Here is an 18,625-nt window from a genome sequence, read left to right as displayed (position 1 = left end):
GTCACCCTGCTCCTGGTTTTTGATCTGAGGAAGTGGGTCTGGCCCACGAAAGCTCATCATCTAATAAACCATCTTGTTAGTCTTTAAAGTGCTACATTGTCCTGCATTTTGCTTCACCTGCTCCAAGACTCTGCCTCAGAAACAGAAAAAGACTCCTGGGTCGCCCAGGGTTGCTCTCTACACCCTGATTCCCTTTGGCGCCCCCTTATTGGTGCCTTTGTGGCCCCCTTTTCGCTCTACCCAGCTCTGGCCGCCCTGCTACACGGCGTTTCGCATGTCGGAAAGGAGGGTATGATCTCTGCTGTAACTAAGGCAGAATGGTGGGCCCCCCATTTCAGCTCTTTTGCAGCTCACCACTGTGCCGCCTGTACCACTTGCCAAAGCTACAATGTTGGCAAACCTGTAAAGGTAGCTCAAGGGTTCTGGGGCCTGCCCCAAGCACTGTTCTTGCATTGGCAGCTTGATTTTGTACAAATGCCTGTGTGTCAACTATATGAATTTATTTGGGTTATGGTATGCTTATTTTCGGGTTGGATTGAAGTCTTTCCTTGTTGCAAAGCTGATTCGCTGTCTGTTGCCAAATGTTTGTTAAATGCCTGCCAAAGAAACTCCTGCCACTCTGTCCAGTGACCGGGGTACACGTTTTACTGAACAACTTGTTCAGCACCTGGATCGTGTGTTACATGTCACACACCTGCTGCACTGTCCCTACCATCCCAAAGACATAAACTAAGTCCTTTTGAAATTGTTTATGTGAACAATGGCTACCATTACTCCAGTCTCAGACTTGAACTTGACTCACAGTACACTCCTTCAGTACTGCAAGGGACTAATGCAAGCTGTAAGTCACTTCCATTCACAGGTTCGAGCCGCCTGGCCGACGGAACCCACCTCGGATGCCTGCCACACTCTCGAGACAGGTGATTGGGTCTACGTACGACACCACCAACGAAAACACGCCATGGAACCCCGGTGGAAGGGCCTGCATCAGGTGCTGCTCACTGCCCAGACGGCTGTTAAGTTATCCGGCATCGCAGCATGGATACAGGCTTCGCAGTGTAAGAAGGCACCATCCCCAGCGGACCAATCATCACCTCAGGACCATGCAGAGTCAATTTTGACTCCAGAAGAAGACGTAGAGGAACAGCCTGCAATACCTTACAACCTACGTTCGCGTAAGGATTGCCTGAAGCAGATGAGGACCAAAAGCAAGGCCCAAGAAGAAGCAGTAGTGAGCCTAGCGCCTGCTGCCTGGTGGACATAAAACCGTAACTGCGGGTCCCTCAGTGGAGGTTGTCAGAACCAAAAGGGTCTTGCCTCCAACATGTGCCTCTGGTGGGGCCTGTTCCTCGGCCACTGGTGTCTTAAGATCTGGGGAATCCACAATGACAATGACAATTCTTTTATCCACCAGCAAGTATGGATCGCTCAGACCCTTAATATCTCTAATTGCTGGGTCTGCAGCCACATTCCATCCCACTCACAAGCTGGTTCCTGTCTTGGCAATCCCACTTAATTCCCCAGGCCTCACCCGTTTAACAAGACATGGAACAGTAATGACACTTGGGAAGCAGTGGGAATAATTGTGGGAATAAATGTATCTAAACGGATAAGTGTGGAGGAGAAAAAAGGTCACTGGTGTTTGGTGTGTAATGGGACGGGGCTGAATCTGGGGAGGAGCAGTTGTCTCCAGCATATTGTAACATCAGTACAATCTTTAATGCCATGCAAATAACACCACTCCCCGTAAGGAGAATCACCGTGTGCCCTTCGGGGGATATTACTCCTCCTTTGTAGACACCTATATGGCAAAGGGGTGCAACCGACCCTTCCCGGCTTTGATAGGGCATCATTGGGTCTGTGGAACAAAGGCCTATACCACATTACCAGTTAACTGGTCAGGTATCTGTTATCCCGCCCAACTCTTCCCACAATTCCGAGTGTTAGAGTCCTTCCCATGAGAACGCCTCCGTAATTTTAGGCGAAAAAGAAGGGACTTGTCGGATGCCCAATGGTATGTGAATCACATAAGCCCTTTAACTTGGGAAGAGGCTATTGGTGGTTCCTTTGACCCACTTGGGGGAGTAATACATCATGCAAAAAGGCTTCTGAGGTTACAAACAGTAGTTAAAATCATGGAAAATGAAACTGGAAAAAGTTTAAGGGCCCTGGCCAAAGAAACAGGAGCGATCAGACAAGTGGTCCTCCAAAACCGTCAGGCATTGGATATAGTGCTGGCAGCAAAAGGAGGGACCTGTGCTCTCATTGGCAAAGAATGTTGTGTATATATACCAGACAACACCAATGATAGAATAGATCGCGCTAGCTACTTAAAAAAGATTGCATACCTTTCCAACGAAGAGCCAAGTTCCCTGTGAAAATGGCTAAGTAACTTGTCCAATTTCTCTGGCATAGGAAACTGGTTGTTTCAGGAAGCCCTGACTATCCTATTTGGAATCTTAATAATGTTTGTATGTTTTCAGTTAATCTCCTGTTGTATCCAAAACTGTGCAAGACATGTCACAGACATGTCCCCTCACCAGAGTGCTAATCTGATGCTTTTAAATATCACTAATGAACAAAAAGACAAAGAACAGTTAATGCAAGGAACCCAGTAATTGTTGGTCATAGGCGAGGCTTGACCAAAAGGAGGGATTGTGAAAGTAGAAAGAATTATACTGTAGGAGAAAGATGAATTGTACTGTAATAATTGAATAAGTTGAAGGAATTCTGTTTGTCTTTTAAGAGGAAGAAGAAAAGTATGTTAATGTTGATTGTAGGTATGCAGATCAAGGTGCTAGCCAATTTGGGCCTGAGTTTAACAGGAAGAGAAACATTAGGTGTTAGACAGAAAGCAATTCTAGATAATCAGGGAGATATAGCCAGGAGATTGCTGTGTGCTTGATATTGAAATGAAGATACTTAACCACACTAATAATGTGAAGTTTTGCCACACCCTTTGATCTTGTTAACTTGGCCTTTTGACTGTATAAAATCAAGGGGTTTGAACCTTGTATGGTACTCACATTTTCTGAATGCATTTTAGCAAAGCTTTGCTGAAATAAACAGAGCAGTCTGCCAAATCTGTGAGTCCTGTCTGACTTTGACACTTCCCAGGGTGCCCTGGTGGCCACTCCAGCCTCAACCAAGATCACTCCTCTCCTTCCTCCCTCCCCGGAGCCTTTAGGGGTTGACTCTGGCCACAGTGTCTGTGCCAGTTCCAAGCCTGCCAGGCCAGAGCCAGCAGTCACTACCCCTGACCCAGTGGCCCCCAAACATGAGCCAGCAAAGACTGGCAGCCAGCCCTCCACCACTCGCCAGGAGCAGTCTGCCAGCTCCCAGGAGCCTGACAGGGGCTGGAGAAGGCGGGCGCCTTCCTGGTCCAGGGTGGAGATCATGGACCTTATTCAGGTTTGGGGGGATTGCCCCCAATGTCCATGATCTCTGCACTAGAGAGAGGAATGCGGCCGTCAATGGCAGGATAGCTGCCAGCGTGGCACTAAAGGCCACATGTGAACCCAGGAGCAAGTTTGCATGAAAATCAAGTTGGTCTGGAGAGCCCCCCAACCCTGAGCCTTGACCTTCCCCTCCCCTTTCTTCCCCTTGCTTCCTCCCCCCAAGTTTTCCCCCTCTCCTCTCCCCCCCTCTCTTCTCCCCTCTACCGCCTCCTTTCCCCAGTCTCACCAGAGTTTCATTCTCCCCCCTCTCCCCCGGGGTTTTGTTAAATAAAGATAGTTTGTGTTCATGAAAATACGTGTATTTTATTTGACATCAGGAAGGGGGCTGAGGGAGAGGTAAGTGGAAGAACGTGAGGGAGGAATGAGGCACAAGCCCCCAGTGGGGCAGACCAGAGAGGCTCTGAGGGCTCCTCAGGATGGAAGCTCTCCCGCAGGGCCTCCTGGACACTGACAGCCCCCTGATGGACCTCTCAGATGGCAGCCTGCAGAAGGTTCAGACAGGTCCGCAGCAACGCGTCCACGAAAAGCACCAGAGTGCCCAGGGGCAGCTCTGGCTTCATGTTGCAGAGTGCTGTGATGTCCCGAGTGAAGGCAACCAGAGCACACAGAGACAAAATGGTTTCCTGTCCCTCATGGGGGGGTAACTCCTGACCTGATGCCCTGCCGGACCTGGTTCTGTCCGGCCTTAAATGCGATTCACCGTCCACTCAGTGTGGACGCGCTATTTCGAAATAGCAAAACGCTATATCAAAATGCATTTTGTGTGTAGACGCGCTATTTCGAAATAAGATATTTTGAAATAATGCTGTAGTGTAGACATACTCTGAAAGAAGAAATCAGGCCCCTGAGTAATTGAAACAGATACTTCAAAGAGTTTAATTGGAAACATGTGCACAGTAAATACAAACACTATATTATTTACAGGGGAGGGTTATTTACAGGTGACTGTTTGTGAGACACAGCATGGCCAGCACCTGAGAAATAAACTTAAAGAGTCATCAGCATTTGTACAATGCCCCTTAATAAATATAATAATATGGGTTGGGATTAAGCTGCTGGATATGGAATGGAAAACAATCTCCAAAACAGGAAACACCACAAGATTAGGGGAACTCCTATTACCTAATATAGTGAATTATCAGAAAGTGTCAATTCAACAGGGGAAAACACTGATCCCCTTCCCATATTCAGCCATTACAGGAAGATTCTCTCCCCATTGAGAACCACAGACAATGATATCCCAGACCCCCTCAGCCTTTTACCCTCCTTTGTTGTCTGGTGACTCCTCATAGGCCCAGAACCCAGGAGGGCAAGAGTAAAGTGCTGAGAGAGACTAGAAACCTAACTATTCAGGAAACTTTTTCTATGAGGTGAAGGATCATAGCCTCTAAATTTGGAGGACGAATGATATCTGCTGAGTACCTTCTTTGAAGGGCAGAGTGTTCTGAACTCCCAATATCATCAGAGGGAGTTTGAGGACACTCAGCAACTTATGAGACTGGACAATACAAGCACAGTTAAAGGCCCTGGATATCTAAAGGAAATCACCAAAATCCACAGTTAGATGCTTAAATGCCAATTAAAGCCACCCTTAGTGAATTCCCCCGGCATGTGGAATCCCCTAAGTAGTATAAGGGCCCTACCATCAATCAAACGTTAGCCCTGCCCCCTGATCCCGGAAGTCCCGCCCCCTGACCGCCAGAATTCCTTTCTCCCCTGTCACCAGAAGTCCGGCCACTGGATGGTAGTACATCCGGGTCAAGAGGGACAGCTGACCGGGTGTCATGTGACCCCCGTTAGGCCCGTCCCCTGTCACCGGAAGTCCTGCCTTTGGGGGTAATACATCTGGGGTAAAGAGGGGCAGGTGACCGGAAGTAAGGAGTGTCATGTGACCCCTCTAAGGACTCGCCCCGCCTCCCTCAACCAATCAGGAAGGGTTTTTCCCCTGTAGGACCTCCCCGCGAACCGCTTTAACCAAGCGGGAGGGCAGTTCTGGGACCGGATGACCCGCCCAGCAGTGGGTTGTGTGACCCCTCTAAGAACTTGCCCCGCCTCCCTCCACCAATCAGGAGGGGGTTTTTCCCTGTAGAACCGCCCCGCGAACCCCTTTGACCAATCGGGGGGCAGTTTTGGGACCGGATGACCCACCCAGCAGTGGGTTGTGTGACCCCTCTAAGAACTCGCCCTGCCTCCCTCTACCAATCAGGAGGGGTTTTTTCCCTGTAGGACCGCCCCACAAATCGCTTTGACCAATCCGGGGAGTGCAGTTCCGGGACCCGTTGACCAGACCGGAGACGGGTCGTGTGACCCCTCTAAGAGCTTCCCGTGACACCCTTTGCCAATCAGAGCATAGCACTTCCCCGTAAGTTCTAGCGCCACACAAAAGAGGCCATCTTGTTCCAAGAGCGCGTGTTTCAGAGAGCGTGCAAACGCTGCGCGGAAACATGGCTTCTTTCACCAACTTTGTTTTGGTGCCGAGAAGAAAGCGCTACATCAGCGACAGTTCCGAGGAGGAAGGAGAAGTTGAAGGGAGCCCTTTGACCCACCCGCTGATGGATACACCAATATCTGACACCGAAACCCAACCGCTCACGATGCAGCCAGACAAGCTAGATAGCCTGGAGGAAGAAGGTGCCCATGGCTCCCAGGAGTCGGACAAGACGCATGGAAAAGAAGCCAAATAGGTAAATGAAAGATCGAAGTTGGGGCATCATGGGGTTAGGAATCCGGGATTTTGTAAACTTTAAAAAAAAAATGACCAGAGCGTCTTACATTATTTCTTTCTGGCAATCTTTTGACAGCTTGACGATGCCTTTCTAGCTGACCGTCAGACCCCGGACAGCATTGCATCGGACGAGGAAGACGAACCGGGCCCACCTTGTTTTTGCTCAACACCGATACAAAGCATTGAAGAGAACGCCTAGGGTGACGGCCATGAAGAATTCAGGAGGTGGCTGTGCATTGACCTAGTTGAGCCAGTGCCACATCATAAGCGTAAAAAAGTTATGCGCTCTATTGTACGCATTAGTGTTTATACCGTCCTTAGTCACTGTCTTAGGGAAAAGCTTTTTGAGGACTGTGAGGGTTGTGTCATAAATGCGCCAGCCCAGCGGTACCATGACTGTTTGACTTGGACTCCAGAGGGTATAAACTGCAAGCTCCAGGGCCTATGTGCTGAACTGTGTTTGGAAATCTTATTAAATACTGTTATTGCCGTAGGTCCGTGGTCCCCAACACGGTGCCCACGGGCGCTATGGCGCCCGCAGGGGCATTTGCATGCACCCGCCAGGTGCTCGGGGCTGACCTGGCCCTGGGCACATAGCGCGTGGCGCTTGCACGGGGGGGCGCGCCGGCCCCGGGCGCGCGGCGCTTGGCAGGGGGAGTGCCGGCCTCGCGCGCGCGGCGCTTGGCGGAGATGAGCAATACTATGGGGTTCTGGATGTGAAAAAGTTGTTCGGAGCGAAAAATTATTGTGAGTTTTGCCACACAGTATACAGTCATGACCACTCTTGCAGGTACTGTTGCCGCCTCTGCTTGAGCGGAACGTGCTCAGACAGCGTGGGCGTGCCGCTGCGGTGTCCTAGCTGTATCTTGGAACAAGATGGCCTCTTTTGTGTGGCGCTAGAACTTATGGGGAAGTGCTATGCTCTGATTGACAGAGGGTGTCACGGGAAGCTCTTAGAGGGGTCACACGACCAGCTTCCGGTCTGGTCAACGGGTCCCAGAACTGCACCCCCCGAATGGTCAAAGCGATTTGTGGGGCGGTCCTACAGGGAAAAAAACCCTCCTGATTGGTAGAGGGAGGCAGGGTGAGTTCTTAGAGGGGTCACACGACCCACTTCTGGGCGGGTCATCCGTTCCCGGAACTGCCCCCCGATTGGTCAAAGCAGTTCACGAGGCGGTCCTACAGGGAAAAAACTCCTCCTGATTGGTGGAGGGAGGCGGGTTGAGTTCTTAGAGGGGTCACACGACCCACTTCTGGGCGGGTCATCCGTTCCCGGAACTGCCCCCCGATTGGTCAAAGCGGTTCGCGGGGCGTTCCTACGGGGAAAGCCCTTCCTGATTGGTAGAGGGAGGAGGGGCAAGTCCTTAGAGGGGTCACATGACACCCCTTACTTCCGGTCACCTGCCCCTCTTTACCCCGGATGTATTACCCCCAAGGGCGGGACTTCCGGTGACAGGGGACGGGCCTAACCGGGGTCACATGACATCCTTTTTTACTTCCGGTCACCTGTCCCTCTCGACCCGGATGTACTACCCTCCAGGGGCGGGACTGCCAGTGACAAGGGAGAAGGGACTTCCGGGGAGTCGGGGGGGGGGTCTTCCAGGGTCAGGGGGCGGGGCTAATGTTTGATTGATGGTAGGGCCCTTATACTACTCCCCTACCCCATAGACAGCTAGCAGATATAGCGTTCAGTCTAGTTTCCCACCCAAGTATATGATGTGCAAGCTGGAAACAGAAGCAGGAGCTCTTTCTTCTATTTGTCTGTGCTTCATTCCCCGAGCACTCATCCAGGTCAGATGTCTCTTAGGACCTGAGTTGCCACCAGCTGGACAATGGGACTTGGGTCATTCTGTAGGACCTGGAGAGCTGGAATTACAGAGAATATGACTCACTTTTCATATAGTCACCTATGCCTGCAGTAGCTGGATATTTAGTACCAGTGAGTACCAAGCTACAGAAGCTCTCTGTACAAACAAAGCTTTAGGTTCCTCCATTGGGATCCTTCCAAGCTCCAAACTGAGATGGAGGAGGGGGGAGAGGGGAGACCCTGACCCTACCAGAAACTCATCCAATTGGAAGGTGCTCCATTGACTCAATAGCTTCTGCTTTTAAGTTATTTTACATCTCCTGACAGAAATAAATCTGATGGTGTGGAGTTTGGGGTAGCAAAAAGTGGCTCCCAGGGAGCCGATGGAGCCCAAAGAGTGGATCACACAGGTTGGGAAGAGGCATTGCCAGGGTAGCCAGGAGATGCACTGACTTATATCACACTGGCTGCAGTTTCCTCCAGGTACGTCTACACCGCAAAGTTAATTCAAAATAACAGCTGTTCTTTTGAATTCACTTTAATAGCATCTATACATGCAAACCGCTATTTCGAAATTAATTCGAAATAGCAGAGCGCTTAATTCAAATTTGGTAAACCTCATTCTACGAGGAGTAACACCAAATTTGAAATAGCTATTTCAAATTAAGTGCTGTGTAGACAATTAATTCAAAATAGGGGGCCTCCAGCCCTTCCCAGGGAGCCCTGGTGGCCACTCTGGGCACAACCAGGAAAACTTCCTCTCCTCTCCCCCTGGCCCCAGAGCCATTAAAGGGATAGACCCTGGCCCGTGCCAGATCCAAGCCTACCAGCCAAGAGCCAGCAGTGGCCACCGGGGCCCCTGAGCCAGTAGCCACAAAACGTGAGCCAGCAAGGCACTGGCAGCCAACCCTCCACTGCTCCTCAGGAGCAGTCTGCCAGCACCCAGGAGCCTGACAGGGGCTGGAGAAGGCGGGTGCCTTCCTGGTCCAGGGTGGAGATCATGGACCTTATTCAGGTTTGGGGGGGATGCCCCAGCATCCATGATCTCCGCACTAGACAGAGGAACACGGCCGTCAATGGCAGGATAGCTGCCAGCCTGGCCACCAAAGGCCACATGCGAACCCAGGAGCAGGTTTGCATGACAATCAAGTTGGTGCGGTGAGACCCCCAACCTTGGGCCCTGATCTTCCCTTCCCCCTTCTTCCCTTTGCTTCTCCCTTCCAACTTCCTCCTCCCAGGTTTCACCCTCCCCTCTCCCACCCACTCTATTCCTCTCTCCCACCTCCTTTTCCCAGTCTCCCCAGAGGTTCAGCCTGTTGTTCAATAAACCCAGTTTCTATTTTTGAACATACATGTCTTTTATTTGACATCAGGAAGGGAGGCTAGGGAGGAGTAAGTAGATGGACGTGAGGGAGGAATGGGGCACGAGCCCCCGGTGGGGAGGACCGGGGTGGCTCTGAGGGCTCCTCGGGGTGGACACTCTCCTGCAGGGCCTCCTGGATCCTGACAGCCCCCCGATGGACTCCCCGGACGGTAGCCTGCAGCAAGTGCAGCTGGGCTGATGGCAACAACCCTACGAGACGCACCGGTGTGCCCAGGGGCAGCTCTGGCTCCATGTGGCCGAGTGCTGTGGTGTCCCGAGTGCAGGCACTCAGGGCACTCCAAGACAGGACTGCTTTGCTCTCCCTCATCGGGGTAGACAAGCGAGCGGGGAACCCTGAGAACTGTCTGTTCGGGGTGGGGGTAGGGTCCCGTGAAGCACGGAGCTCAGTTAGCCTGAGGCAGCAGCCCCACACACTATGTCCTAACCTGATGCCCTGCCAGCACTGGTTCCGGCCAGCCTGAACTTCGGTTCAGGGTCCACTCAGTGTGGACGCGCTATTTCAAAAGAACAAAATGCTATTTTGAAATAGGTTTTGTGTATAGATGCATAATTCGAATTAGCTTAATTCAAATTAACTATTTCGAATTAAGTTAACTTGAATTAACGCTATAGTGTAGACGTACCTCTTTCAGAGCAGACTAAAGCTGAATCTGTCCTTTGATGTGTGGCTGATGCACTTCACACCTGTGGTATCAGTTACTGCTTGCTTGTCAGCTAAATTTCTTTATAACTCACTAATGAATAGGATTTCACCTGTATTTGTTACTTACAGGTCAACAGATGTTCCATGTCCAGCCATTTCATATTCTTGGTGTCCGTATGTTCCAGGATGATGCCTAAATAAGCAGTGTAAAATAAACATCAATAAAAAACCTTCTCTTGTTAAGTGCAAGGTGATAACATTGGCCCTTTGGCTTCTATTGTGGGTCTAAGGTGAGCTGTAGGCAAGAAAATACTAGAAAAGTTTAGCGTCCACACTGAAGAGAAAAAAATTAAGAATGTTTACATAAAACCTCATTTGCTTTAAACAATCTATGTTCCTCTTGCCACTGCTGTCAGTTAGTGGAGATATACTAGGATAGTGTATTAATCTAGTGGTGTGAACAAAGGGCTGGGGCCAGGAATAAGTGCGTACTAAGCAAGGATCTCACATGGATACATTAATTAGGCCACAATGCTTGCCTGGCTTGCATGGGTGTGCTAAGGAAAGGATGGCACAGGGCCAAAGGGGAGGAATCTAGTGCTTCCTGGGCAAGGCAATCAGGAACCTGCAACAGCAGGCACTGTGTGGCGGTGGCCTGCCTACCTCCCAGTGATGAAGCACCAGTAAGGAACAGTCAACAACACTGAGCTTAGGTCTATAGTTTGAGTCCACACTAACTCGGACTACTAAAAATAGAGTGCAGGTCAGATGACAGAAGCAGTCGGAGGAGCTAGCCACCTTGAGAACAGACTTTTGGGTTTGGATGGGATCATCCTTGGAATAGTTAACCCCTCCTGCTACTCCTGCCACAGCTACTCTATTTTTAGCACACTAGTTTGATCGGAGAATAAACATACCCTACGTGACAGTGTGCCAGCCTCTGCTACTAAATGACTGCGCCATCTCAAAGCATTCTATTGCAAATTACAAATTCCTCCTAACACCACACTGGAGAAGTAGGAGAACATTAACATCTCCATTTATGCATGAGAAGTCACAGCACGGAGAGATTAATAGTAGCTCAGTGCTGCACACAGGGACTTTTTCTGTCTACCTCAAAGGGAATACCAAAAGGGACACGGCACACTTTCTCTCACCAGCTAACTTGGCTGCAACTGCCCGGATCTCTTCCCAGCTGCTGCAGAAGTATGTGATGGTGCTTTTGTAAAAGTTCTCCAGTAGCTCAGCCTTCTCTTTGGCCTAGAGAAAATCAGGGACACATGAGCTCTCTCTGGCTAGAAATGCCCTTTGACTGCCAACACATGCCTTTACAAACCACAAGTAAACAGTCTGTGTTCCTCTTGCCACTGCTGTCAGTTATTGGACTCACTCAGACTTTTTTTTTAATTTAAACAAGTAAATAAAAGAAAGGACAGGAGGCTGTGTAGAAGTGGGGAAAGTGGGAATCTATGGCAGATTTACATTCCTCTCACCCTCAGTCCTGTATCCCACTCTAATAGGGTACGTCTACACTACAATGTTAATTCGAACTAATATAGTTCGAATTACTTAATTCGAACTAAGCTAATTAAAACTAACGGATCTAGACTAAAAAACTAGTTTGAATTAGCGTTTTAATAATTCGAACTAGCATGTCCACATTAAGTGGACCCTGAACCGGGCTTAAGGATGGCCGGAAGCAGTGCCGGCAGGACATCAGAGGAGGACTAAGAGCGTGGAGATGCTGTCTCAGGCTAGCCGAGGGCTGTGCTTAAAGGGTCCCAACCCCCACGCCGGACAGACAGTTCTCAGGGGTGCCCCGCTTGCAAAGCAGTCTTGGCTTGGAGTGCCCGGAGTGCCCACACTGGGCACATCACAGCACTTGGCCATCAGACCGGCTGCACTTGCCGCAGCCTGCCATCTGGGGAGATGGGGCAATTGGGGGGCTGCAGGAGAGCTTCCACCACAAAAGCCCGCAGAGCCAGCCCAGTCCTCCCCATCGGGGGCGCGTACCCCATTCCGCCCTCAACTCCTTCCACTTACCCTTCCCTAGCCCCTCTTCTTGATGTACAAAATAAAGGACAATTGTGTTCAAAAATGGAATCTGTCTTTATTGAACAAAACTGGGGGAGACTGGGAAAAGGGGGTGGGAGAGGGGAAGAGAGAGGGTGGCAGAGGGGAGGGCAACTAAAATGATCAGGGGTTGGGAACAGGTCTCATATGAAGAGAGGCTAAAGAGACTGGGACTTTTCAGCTTAGAAAAGAGGAGACGGAGGGGGGACAGGATAGAGGTCTCTAAAACCAGGAGTTGGGTGGAGAGGGTGCATACAGAAAAGTTCTTCATTAGTTCCCATAAAGAAGGACTAGAGGACACCAAAGGAAAGGAATGGGTAACAGGCTTCAAACTAGTAACAGAAAGTTGTTCTTCACAAAGCACAGAGTCAACCTGTGGAACTCCTTGCTGCAGGAGGCTGTGAAGGCTACAACTAAAACAGAGTTTAAAGGGAAGTGAGATCAAGCCATGGAGGTTGGGTCCATGGAGAGGTATTAGCCAGGGGGTAGGAGTGGTGTCCCTGCCCAAAGTTTGTGGAAGGCTGGAGAGGGATGGCACGAGACAAATGGCTTGGTCACTGTCTTCGGTCCATCCCCTCCAGGGTCCCTAGGTTTGGCCGCTGTCGGCAGACAGGCTACTGGGATAGATGAACCTTTGTTCTGACCCAGGATGGCCATTGTAAGCTCAGGGCTCAGGGTTGGGGGTCTCAGTGGACCACCTTGATTTTCATGCACTCCTGCTCCTGGGTGGCCAGGCTGGCAGCTCTCCTGCCCTAGCCGGCCACCTTCCTGTGCCTAGTGCGGAGATTGTGGACGAGGTCCACGATGTCCGCACTAGCCCAGGAGGGAGCCCACCTTTTGCGGTCCCGGGCAAGCTCCCAGGACCCGCCAGCCTGGTCCCGGGAAGAGGGGGAGGGCTGAGGGGCATCGGGTGGGTGGCTCGATCCGCACCAGGTGCAGGGTCTGCCTGCTGGGTGCTGGCAGGCTTGCACCTGGCATGGGCACCGTAGCCATCCCGTGCCCCTTTAAGGGGTCCGGGGCCGGGAGGGGGGCATACGAGTTTCCCTGGTGTTGGCCGGAGTGGCCACCAGGGAAACCTGGGGGGGGCTAGCCTCCCACTAGTTCGCATTAAGGGGCTACACAGCCCTTAATTCGAACTAGTAAGTTCGAACTAGGCTTAATCCTCGTGGAATGAGGATTACCTAGTTCGAACTAAGCGCTCCGTTAGTTCGAATTAAATTCAAACTAACGGAGCGCTAGTGTAGCGCCTATGAAAGTTAGTTCGAACTAACGTCCGTTAGTTCAAACTAACTTTGTAGCGTAGACATACCCATAGATACTTCCATTGCCCATCACACATTCCCCCTGCTTCTACACCACAAGCCTATGCTGTCAATAATCTCATATAATTCTATAAGTCACTCACAAGGTGTCTGCAGATATCCATCTGGAGCTCCTCAGGGTTCAGCTCGGTTCTCCAACTAAGATGCTCATTAAGTATAGTTTGGAGCCTCTTCAGTCCCAAAAATGGGGCACAGAGATGAAATGTAGCTCTGCACTCCTGAAAAAGAGGGTTGCACCATTGAATTATTCCATAACACGTATTGTGCTCATTCAAATGGAACTCATGTCCTTTACTGCTCATCTACCCGAAGAATAAAAGGGATTCCCCTGAAGTAATAGACAGAAAATATTCCAGCATGACTTTAATAGGGGGAAAGGGATTCTACTTCTGGAGTATTGCATCCAATTCTGGGCACCCCATTACTTAAAAAATGTTGATACATTGGAGAAAGTCCAACGGAGGGCAACAAAAATGATTAGGAGGCTGGAACACATGATTTACAAGGAGAGGCTGAGGGATTTGGGATTATTTAGTCTTCAGAAGAGAAGAGTGAGGGGAGCTTTGATAGAAGGCTTTAACTACCTGAAGGGGGATTTCAAAGAGGATGGAGAGAGGCTGTTCTCAGTGGTACTAGATGACTGAATGAGGAGCAATGGTCTCAAGTTACAGTGGGGGAGGTCTAGGTTGGATAGTCGGAAAAACTATTTTACTAGGAAGGTGGTGAAGCACTGGAATGGGTTACCTAGGGAGGCAACGGAACCTCTAAATCTAGAGTTTTCAAGTCCTAGCTTGACAAAGCCCTGGCTGGGATTGTTTAGTTGAGGCTGGTCCTGTTTTGGGCAGGAGGTTGGACTCAGTGACCTCCTGAGGTCTCCTCCAAACCTATGGTTCTATGATTTTATAATACTGAAAACTGGAGATAGCAGCAATGTTTTTTCAGAACGGATGTAGCTATGAAAGCTGCTTCACTAGGCATAGCTGTGGTCTTTCCTCTGTTGTGGGGAGGCAGGAACGTGGGGTGCAGAGATAGGCAGGAATGAACTCTTGGGATCAGACCCATGACCTATCCTGAACTCCAGTGAGACAACCCTGGCTGCTAAGGACCAGCCTGTCTGGGATTAACTCAAAAGGAGGGCAATGAACTGAGGGAAGAATTTAGGTCTCCACTGCGGGAAGGAATAGCAGAGCTCCCCTGGCATCAGGAGGAAGATTCTTTTTGCTTAGTAATTAAGTCAATGTCATTCTTACCATTGAAACCTCAGGGCTTGGATCTTGCAGGTGCAGCAGAAGCGTGACCCAGCTCTGTCTAACCTGCTTGGCAAAATAGTCCTTCCATTTTCTCTTTGCAGAGCCGGCCAGGATACCAAAAAGGACAAAGGCCAATGCACGAAGAGTGTTGTCCTCCTATAGCCAAGAAAGCCACAGAGGTTGGTAACGAAGAGATAACCACATCATGTATCTAGCACAGCTGTCTCTTCTACATTAGAGTAGAGTGATTCCAACGACAGAAGTTTAGAAGAACTGGAATTAATCAAGTTTGGGCCAAATGTGTTGATTCATCAAAATACTTTGAAGACAGTTCAATTTTGACAAAATTCTTCCAGAAGCCAAGTAGGGGTACTTGGTCAGCTTCTTGGTGACCCATCTAGCAGGCTGACTGGGATCTTGGGCTTCCTGGCCCTCACCTTCAGAACAGCCTGTCTGGCAGGCTGACAAGGAGCCAGGAAATGTGCACCCTGGCACCTCTAATTCCCAGTGTTTCCAGGTTCCCTGTCTCCAGCATAGTCTGCCAGTAGACTGCCCTCAGGCAAGGCTCCCAGTAGAGCTGGGTTGAGAATAGTATTACTGTTTCACAAAGAGTTTTGAAATTTGGGCTGGGGGGTGTGTCCCCCAAATAGGAATAAAACCAAAATTTGAAATCTCAAACTTCTCTGCAAAATGGAATAATTTCAACCATCTGACGTAAAAATCGTATGGAGCAGGCCCAAAACAGTCTATTACACCCTGTATGCTCATTTTCCTTGTTATGCAGCTACCTAATCTAGTATTCATACTTCCTTTGCCATTCTCATTGGAAATAAAGATGAACAGAAGGGTGAGACTGAAGGAGCAGGGATGGCATCCTCATTTTCTTAATTCTCTGCTCCTCCATAAAACACATCTCTTCCCTAAGGCCTAAAATCACTTCATTCTGTCATGAACAATGCCCAGTGAGGACACATCATGCATTGTAAATGGAGCCTCATCAATGTCAGCTGAACTGGGGTTGAAGGCTTCTGTTCACGTACATTATCGAAGTACTTCCGGATCTGTGTGGTGAGGTCTCTGAAGGAAGAACCTATGTCCTTCCCTTTCAGCTCCTTTAGGACTTTGGCCAGTGCCTTCATGCTTTCGACGACTTCAGAACTGAAAGTGTCTTCTAAAGTCCTGATCAGTGCCTCCAGAAGAAACTTCTTGTACTTTTTCACCTGTTCAGACGTATGACATTAAAAAACACTTTCCACTAACCACATTTCTAATATGTTTTTTTAGCAATTATGAAGCAGTGGGAATTTCATCTGCCCCCTAGTGACCTATAGCTATATTTTACATCAGGTACTAGCTACAATAAGCCAAACTCTGTGCCATATTACACCTATGTAACCCTATTAGATTTCTAATTACTTAGATTTGAAGGCCAAAAGGGACCATTGTGATCATTCAGTCTGACCTCCTTCACAACACAGAACCTCCCCAAAATAATGTCTGTTTGACTAGAGCACCTCTTTTAGAAAAACAGCCCATCTTGTTTTTAAAGTTGCTACTGATAGAGACCCCACCACAACCCTTGGTAAATGGTTCCAATGATTAAAATTACCATTAAAATGTATGCCTTACTAGCAGTCTGAATTAGTTTAGCTTCATTCCCCGCCCCCCCCCCCCCCCATTGAATCTAAAGGCACATTTTCTAGCCCTTTGAAAATTCTTGTGACTCTTCTCCAATTTATCAGCATCCTTCTTGAATTGCAGGCATGATCCTGACATAGTATTCTAGCAGTTCTCACACCAGTGCCATAAGCAGAGGTAAAATAACTTCTTTATTCTTATTCAGAATCCCTCTGTCTATGCCTCCGAGGATCACCTCAGCTCTTTTGGTCACAGCTTTGTACTGGGCGCTTACGTTCAGCTGATTATCTATCATGATTTGAGTTTTTTAGTGTCTCTGTTTCCTGGAATAGAATCTCTCATCTTGGAAATAAAGCCTACACTCTTCATTCCTGGGAGTATACATTTACATATGATCATATTAAGTCCATATTGTTTCCTTATGCCCAGCTTACCAAGGGAACAAACCTGCTGTGTATTGACTGCAAAGAGGTTACAGGGGTATGAGAGAGCAGAAGTTGGCCTAGTGCATTGTGCATGGCCTCTGTAAATCCTGAGCAATTGTTTCCTTTAGTTTCTCTAGTTATGCTGCATTGTATTCAGTATTCTATCTTACCTTCTCAGGTGCCCCATAGACTAAATTGCCTAGGCCTCTTACAGCCATTTGACGGACAATGCTGTTATTGTCCCGTGACCTTTCTTCTAATATATGTAAGGCAGACTTAAGGGTCTTCTTCTCCCTGAGTATGGGATCAGTCATTAGCTGAAATAAAATCAACATGTCCATTAGCTCTAATCTGTTCATTAAGATAGCGAATATAATTTGAGGAGACACGTAATACACTGTAATTTATTATTCTATATGAATGAGTACTGTGTTAAAAACATGGATTTTTTCCTTTTAGGCACTATAATGGGGGATTGCTCATCCCTTGAAAGCCTCTCAGTGACTGCATTTGATACCACAGTCCTTTTCTCGCCCAGGTGCATCCTGCCAGTCGATCTTAGTGAGTCTTCCATGGCTCAGCCCTCTGGCCAAGTCCCAAAGTCCAAACAAATGCCTTTTAGGTCCTGTTGCCCTCACTAGGGTCTTCAGCCCCAACTCTGGACCCTTTATATTCTGTTCTTTGTTCAACCTCTCCATAAGCCTTGTCCCCTTCATCGGGTTTATGCCACTGGGGAACCTGGGCCTGCCCACTACTCTTGGTTCCAACCTAGAAATAGCAGCGAGTCATTGCTTCATTTCAGTTTATTGCTACTTTTTCCTTGGGTTCTTCCTATGGGGCCACTTTCAGTTTCTCCCTCTAATTATATGTTGAAGGCTCGTAAGGACTCTCTCTCTGCAAATTCAGCTTCAGAAAATGCTGCCTGAAATAAACCCCTGTGAATTGGTTTGGCCAGAGAATAGCATCCTTTCTTGGCCCTCCACTTCCTGAAAGGAACTGACCTAATAAAGCCCTGTAGCTCCATATATCTGAGCCAGCTGGGCTCTGATTGGCAGCTTTCATGAGGCCTCTCTAGGCAGACCTTGAAAACCCACGTTTGTGACTCCTTTCCTAGGTGGGGTGTAGAAAGATTTGGGGGCACAAACAGATTCCTAGAACCACCAGATGAGCCTCTAAAATAGCGACTTAGCGTAAATGTGAAATATGACACAGACGTTATAGCAAGGCTGTGGAGAGGGAGGATGCTCCAGTGGTCAGCAGCCTAGGACTTAGGAGGTTCCAGTTCAATTTCCTGCACCCTCAAAGACTTCCTAGATGATGTTGGGCAAGTCACTTAGGCCTTCTGTGCATCAGTTTCCTGTTTGCAAAATGGGACTAATAGTGTTTCCCTGCCTCACAGGGGTGTTGTAGGGATACATACTTTTAAAGAGTTTGGAGGCACTCAGATACTACATTCTCATTTTGAAGTACTCAGATAATACAAGTTTCTAAAAGGATGTTTTAAGGAAGATGGAGAAAAATTGTTCTCCTTGGCCTCTAAGGATAGGATAAGAAGCCATGAGCTTAAATTACATCAGGGGAAGTTTAGGTTGGACAGCAGGAAAAACGTCCTGCCTGTCAGGGTGGTTAAACCCTGCAATAAATTGCCTCAGGAGGTTGTGGAATTTGCATCACTAGAAATATTTAAGAGCAGGTTAGACAAACACCTGTCAGGGATGATCTAGACTGTGCTTGGTCCTGCCGTGATGGCTGGGGATTGGACTCGAAGACCTCTCAAGATCCCTTCCAGTTCTAATGATCTATGAATCTATTATTCTACATTCATGAGAATCTAAGATAGATGTTAATGTATTTGTATGTTGCTTATTTTATAGTATTAGGACACTAGATTCATTTAGAA

At 48.7% G+C, this 18,625-nt stretch overlaps 1 protein-coding gene across 1 annotated transcript; it reads right to left on the bottom strand.

Moving 5' to 3' along the window:
* Window positions 1-7,830: 7,830 nt before the first annotated feature.
* On the bottom strand, window positions 7,831-13,588 carry LOC142823361 (maestro heat-like repeat-containing protein family member 1). Its single transcript, XM_075914322.1, has 4 exons — window positions 13,496-13,588; window positions 11,175-11,277; window positions 10,145-10,210; window positions 7,831-8,049 (listed from the first exon to the last, which is right to left on the bottom strand). The coding sequence occupies exons 1-4, from the start codon at window positions 13,514-13,516 to the stop codon at window positions 7,976-7,978; spliced, it is 264 nt and encodes an 87-aa protein (XP_075770437.1). The 5' UTR covers window positions 13,517-13,588; the 3' UTR covers window positions 7,831-7,975.
* Window positions 13,589-18,625: the final 5,037 nt, after the last annotated feature.

Source organism: Pelodiscus sinensis, chromosome 33 (assembly GCF_049634645.1).
Source record: "Pelodiscus sinensis isolate JC-2024 chromosome 33, ASM4963464v1, whole genome shotgun sequence".
Classification (NCBI taxonomy): Eukaryota; Metazoa; Chordata; order Testudines; family Trionychidae; genus Pelodiscus; species Pelodiscus sinensis.
The sequence above is the reverse complement of the archived record's forward strand: the minus strand, read 5'-3'. Positions and strand labels throughout refer to the sequence as shown.